We start from the raw sequence: 6,363 nt of genomic DNA, 5'->3' as shown, positions 1-6,363 counted from the left end.
ACTCTCCTCGAACCCGCACTAACATCATGACCCCATTTGCAGAGCAGGAAACTGGTTCAGAGACCAAGTGACACACCCAGAGAGTGGCAGAGTTGGAAGTTAAGAGCCACAAGGAAAAAAAGTCGATACAAAAATCTAAAATGTAAAATTTCTGCCGGGCAAAAAATATCAAAGTTAAAAGAATATTAGAAAAATGCAACACATAAAAAAGGGCTGATGTCCTTACTATGTAAAAAACTGTCTTAATAAAATAATTAAGTATTAAAATAGAAACAGATGTTAAGTAACTGGAATTAAAAACTTAAAAAAAAATAAAATGGGGCGCCTGGGTGGCTCAGTCGGTTAAGCGGCCGACTTCGGCTCAGGTCATGATCTTGCAGTCTGTGAGTTCGAGCCCCGCGTCGGGCTCTGGGCTGACAGCTCAGAGCCCGGAGCCTGTTTCGGATTCTGTGTCTCACTCTCTCTGACCCTCCCCTGTTCATGCTCTGTCTCTCACTGTCTCAAAAATAAATAAAATGTTAAAAATAATAATAATAAAAAAAATAAAATAAAATGAACCAAGGAAACAGAAAGGAACCAAGAAACAGACACAAATTACGAAAGGCTCTTTAATATCTGAAAATAATGGCTCCACTTGTCACTTAAAAATAAGAATAAAATTATAAATTTTCACCTATTAATCGGCAATGATCAAGAAACATGATAATATTCTTTGTAGCTGAGGATGGGGGGAAATGCATTCCCATACCTGATTCCGTGTAAATTGGTACAGCCCCTTTGGAAGGAGCACTTTGTAGTAACAAGAATGAAACCACCTCAACATCCAGCATTGGAAGCTAATTATGTAAATTATAAAATATCCTTAGAGTGGAATACCAGGCAAAAAGACTAAAGTAATCCAAAAGTACTGTTGAGGAAGAATGGCCAGGAAGGATGTGAAAAAACATACCTACACTGAAGCCAGAAATTCCAACTCCATGTCTAACTCACAGTTTTGATCTTCGAATGAAAATTTTCTAATGAAATCTAATGATTAATGACGCTAAGCAAAAAGATAAAATTTTCATCATCTTTGGAAGGATACCCCAAACAGCAGCAGTGGTAACTTCTAGAGAGAAGAAGCAAGAAGCAAGAGACTAAAACACCAGTGGAAAAAAGGCTTTTTTCCTAGCATGTAATGGTTTGTACTGGATTTTTTTGGTCATGTACATTTATTAACTTGGGGAAAAAAGGCCTTCCCTCTAAGGATCCATAGAAAGACATCATGGTGCCCATGAGCCCCCCATGGAATTCATATCCACAAATGTCTATGCACATATTTACATCCTGTTGAGGGGAGAAGGTCTGTAGCTTTCATCAGATTGTCAGAGTGGTTCATTGACCTCTCCATTTTTTTTAATGTTTATTTATTTTTGAGAGAGAGACAGAGAGACAGAGAGAGCATGAGCGGGGGGAGGGGCAGAGAGAGAGGGAGACACAGAATCTGAAGCAGGCTCCAGGCTCTAAGCTGTCAGCACAGAGCCTGATGTGGGGCTCAAACTCACGAACTGTGAGATCATGACCTGAGCTGAAGTCGGATGCTTAGCTGACATAACCCAGGCGCCCCTTCACTGACTTCTCCAGAAATGTATGAAGCCCTATTCTCGAAATGCTAGTATGTCTTGATAACCAGTACCCTACTGGCACTAGTCCTGAAAAGACCCTACTCAGAATTGTAAGGTGCTTGCCACATTCCAGGTCCTGGTTGGGGCATATAACACACACTCTAGTTGACTCCTCACAGCCATTAGAGCTTAAAACAGGGGTGTCAGTACACATGGCTGCCCCTGAGACCGGAGTGCACTCATCTTTGTTACGCATCAGTACAAAGCTGAACTTCTTGGGGGACTACTGAATGCTTTCACGAAGCAAGTTCTTCCCCTTGGCCTGATGACAAACACATGAAAAGGGTACTTTTTATTCTCTCCATTGTGTAGATGAAGAAACAGAGGCTCAGAGTAACTCCCTAACCTGACACATCACACAGCTACTAACAATCAACATTTAGAGGCAGCGCCCAACTCTTAGACACTCCATGATACCCCGTGGCTCAGGGCACCCTTCCCAAACAAACTCATCTGGATACAATCAAAACTAATTACAAGATATCTGTTAACTTTATCAATGTATTTTTTTAAGTTTATTTGTTTAGTCATCTCTACACCCAACGTGGAGCTCAAACTCAACCACCCTGAGATCAAGAGTCACATGTTCTTCCGACTGAGCCAGCCAGGTGCCCCCCTGCCATGTATTTTTATTTTGCGAAAAGAAGAAATCATTACAATAGTAGGACTATTTAAAACAGGACACACTGAATTTAAAACAGGATGTTTCCCAAAAAGATTTGCAACATGACTTTTCAAAAAAATACCCACTGCATAAACCTTAAGTACATGGCAGAAATCTATATTTATTGTCTTTTTATTTATTTTATAAAACAGGGCAAGTGCATTTTCAAAGTACTTCTGTAGCCATTTCACCTGTTCCTCCCAACAGCCCCGGGAAGGAAAACGAACAGGTGTTACTTACAAGGAAACCAAGGTTCCAGAAATTAAATAAGTGATTTAAATAGCAGAATCAGACATGAAACTAGCTCTCCAGATTCTTCATTCACTCATAAATAATACATACTCTCAAAATAAAATCTCCACTGAAAATATTAGCATTAGTGGGATGGGAGGATAAAGGTGCCGAGTGGGCGTTAAATAAATATCTGTGGGTTACAAGATGCAGAAAGTGGAAAACCTACTGAGTCCTCTGCCAGGTGTCTGGCATTTGTAAAACTCGAGGCCTTGGTATGTGAATTTAAGAACTGCGTTAGGACACACAAGTTGAGAATCTTTCAGGCCATGGAAGTTTGCAGGAGTTGGTGGCAAATGTGACCCAGAGATCTTAACTTTGGAAAGTACAAATGACAGCACTCCCCGGCAGTTCTTGAGGGGTGTGAGCTGGGTAACAGTATTAACACACAGCCCAAACCCATAAAATCGCCCACATTCTGGGCCCGTGGACCACGGTTTACACTTCAGTCTCCTAATACTCCGCTCTGACTGACAAATCCCAGAAAGGATGATGACTTCCTGTATTTTTTGTCTTGAAAAGCTGAGGTCCCTTCTTCCCTAGCTCACTCTGGAAGCTTTTCTTCCCGGCCCAGGAAAGCCGGGGGGTGGTGTTTCCTGGGAGATTTTGATTCGGCATCAGATCTATTTCTTGATTTGGTGTTCATCTTTCCAATTGAGGACAAGGATCCTCAGCTGTGTTCTAGTTATCAGGGGCCAAAAAGTTCAAGGCTGTCCAGTTTCCCTTCTTTGTAGAAGAAGATATTCTCCATCAGTTTCCTTTTGGCTTCATTGATCTCAATCTTCCATGAAGTCTCTGTAGCTGGCATTCAACAGAAAATTTAAAGAAAGAACTTGAACAAATGGCATTTAGAAATAGTTACTATTATAATTCTTAGAAGTCAGACTTGGTCAGTTTCTCACTTTAAATCAGGTTTCTGAATCAGGCCCTGAGCATAACGAGCATTTTCCCTGCTTCTGCCTTTGCAGTGAAGCCTTGCCACCTGCCCCCACTTTTCAGAAAGGCGGGGCCTTCCACGCTCCTTCTCATGGGTGGGAGATGTTGGCATGAACACTTACACCCTCTCTCTCTTCTCCCTCCTCTCTTCTCCCAATGGGAGGAAGATGTAGGTAGAGGTAGGGCCTGGGACATTCATTAAGCCATGTTTAGTAATGGACAAGGACACTGCATTAAAAAGGTCTTTTTTTTTTTTTTTTTTAATTTGAGAGAGAGAGAGAGAGAATGTGAGTGGGGGAAGAGAGTCAAAGAGGGAGAGAGAGAATCTCAAGCAGGCTCCACGCCACCACCCTGGGATCATGGCCTGAGCCGAAATCAAGGGTTGGACACTCAACTGACTGAGCCACCTCGGCACCCAGGCCTTCCAAATTTTTATTTCAGAAGGAAGCCTGGGGTGTTTGGAGAGGAGACGGAGAGATAGGAAGAATTCTGACTTGGTCCCTCAGTATGATGGGGAGCTATACAAAGGCTTTAAACAAGGGGTGACATGAGTTGTTTTTAAAAACTACTCTGGCTGGTCGCTGGAGAAGGGACAGGGTAAGGGGCCAGAATGGATCAGGGGGGACACAGGGAGGCTGTGTGGTCATCTAGCAAGAAGACAGTAGCTTGGCCAAGAGGGGCCAGGCAATGCAGAGAAGCAGATGGAGCTGAGAGATATTTAGGCCAGTGGATAGGACTGGGTGATGGGCTGGACATAGGTAGCCAGAGACAGAGGGAAGTATAAAGGATGACCTCCACCCAAGGCTTCTCTTTGTGCAGTCAGCTAGTAGGTGAACGGCTGAAAAATCAAAGAACGCATGAATTAGAGCAACAGAAGGAACAAATGGCAGGCTGAGTTAGAGACCCATAAACGAGCTTGTGTAAGCACTCCATTCTCCACACACTTACCATCCTGGGGAGGCTCCGGACTGGCATAGGCTCCAGAGGAGGAGTCTGCCGGCATTCCCCCATCAGCCTGCAGCCTGCCTTCTCTGCCCTCTGTAGGGGGGAGTGAGGCAACATCCCCAGCCCTGGGTGCTGCCCTCATGGAATAGGAGGCATCAAGGCTGGAATTGTCCACATCGTCCGTTTCTTCTGGGGTGTTGGAGGAAGAGCCTGTGCTCTCAGAAAGCCCACTCCAAGGGGACAACGTCTCCTGATCTCTCAGCCGCTCTTCCACAGCGGCCACAGAACCACACACCTTGGAGAGAGGAGAGATAAGAACTTTCTCTGAAATCAAAAATCTTACAGGTCTCCCGGGCCGAGAGAGAGAAAGAGGGAGACTGAAGAATCAAATGTTGATTTTTGCTGCTTTGTCTAGAAGAAGAGAGCATGTGCCTTTGAAAAGAGCACATGACCAAGATGGACCAAACATTGTATCCCATTCCTCTGACCTTAATGATTTGAGGTTTGATCACGTGACCCAAGCTGGTCAACCAGAATCCTTCTCTGGGACCTTTCTACTTAAAGCTTATTGAGGAAAGACTCCAGTTTCCTTTCTAGTGGTAGATCCAGACTCCCTACCCATACAGAAAACCTGTTCACAGCAGGAAAAATTAAGACCCCCACAAAGAATAAAACAGAGGCCAGAGACAGAGATAGATGCGCTTTTGCTGGTTGAGACCCTGTGTCTCCTGTCTGCTATTTGTTTATGTGAGCCAATAAGTTCATTCATTCATTCATTCATTCATTCATATACTCCCTCCCAGGCCCCCTCCTGTGTGTGTGGGTATGTGTGTGACTAAGAGTTTGACTTAAATTCTATCTCTTTCAACTGGAAACGCCCCAAGTAATATAGATATTGCCCTTGAGGACATTTCTGACTAGGGAGGTTAGGAAATCAGAGGGAGGCAGGCAAGGAATGTTTCTTCTTTGTATACATACACACACACACACACACGCACAAAGGGCAGACAGATATACCCTTAATAACGATGACACATCTCACTTGCTCAGTCCCTTTGCAACTTACAAAGCACATTTGAATGTGATGCACAGTGAGTTTTTATAGGTAAAAAATTTAAAAGACCAGAGAAATTAAGTTCCCTGCCTAAGGCTACTCAGCCAGTAAGTAACAGAACTACTGACCCCAGGCCTGCTTGTCTTCAAGTCCATGACCCAGATGACCTCTCATCTTCCCAGTTTATTTGTGCAATACTGAGGGCAAGGATCACTTCTCATTCCTCTTTGTATAACTTAAATGCCCTATCTCCTTTATTCTACATAACTAATGCCTCCTCATCCTTCAAGGTCCAGTTCAAATGTCACCTCTTGAGACAAATCTTCAGAGCATGTACCAAATAAATATTCGCCAAGCTAAAAACTGCATTCCCTTGTGGCTAGGTGTGGCCATGTCACTAGATTAGGGCCTATGGGGTGTGAGAAAAAGTGATGTGTGCATTTCCAAGTCACACCTTTAAAAGGTAAGGAATGTGTTCTCCTCTTCCTCTTAACCCCCTTTCAATGGCTGGAATGAAGATGTGATGGCCTGAGCTAGAGCAGCCATCTTGGACTCTGAAACGGAAGCCACACAGTAAGGATAGCAGAACAAAAATATAGAGGTGGCCTGGAGTCCCCAGTAAAGTGGCGCTGCCACATCAGCTCTGAACTGCCTGCGTTGAAGCTGTTCAGCTAAAGAGAATAAATTTCTATCTCATTTAAACCACTGTATTTTGGAGTCTCCTCATTATAACAGCTTCATCGAGTGTCCTTTAACTGATACGTTGAACAAAAGAATAAAATAAATGAAGAGATGAAAGCCTGAATGAA

General features: G+C 43.5%; 1 protein-coding gene across 2 annotated transcripts in view; it reads right to left on the bottom strand.

Annotated features, from left to right (window-relative positions):
* Positions 1 to 2,429: 2,429 nt before the first annotated feature.
* IRAK2 (interleukin 1 receptor associated kinase 2) overlaps positions 2,430 to 6,363 on the bottom strand; it is a 61,985-nt gene continuing 58,051 nt past the window's right edge. For both annotated transcript variants that reach the window (XM_047850736.1, XM_047850737.1), the window contains 2 exons: positions 4,504 to 4,795; positions 2,430 to 3,420 (listed from right to left, as the gene is read on the bottom strand). In XM_047850736.1, coding sequence (XP_047706692.1) covers positions 3,308 to 3,420; positions 4,504 to 4,795 — 405 coding nt within the window. In that variant the 3' untranslated portion in view covers positions 2,430 to 3,307. The remainder of the gene's footprint in view (positions 3,421 to 4,503; positions 4,796 to 6,363) is intronic.

Source organism: Prionailurus viverrinus, chromosome A2, assembly GCF_022837055.1.
Source record: "Prionailurus viverrinus isolate Anna chromosome A2, UM_Priviv_1.0, whole genome shotgun sequence".
In the NCBI taxonomy this organism is placed as follows: Eukaryota; Metazoa; Chordata; class Mammalia; order Carnivora; family Felidae; genus Prionailurus; species Prionailurus viverrinus.
The sequence above is the reverse complement of the archived record's forward strand: the minus strand, read 5'-3'. Positions and strand labels throughout refer to the sequence as shown.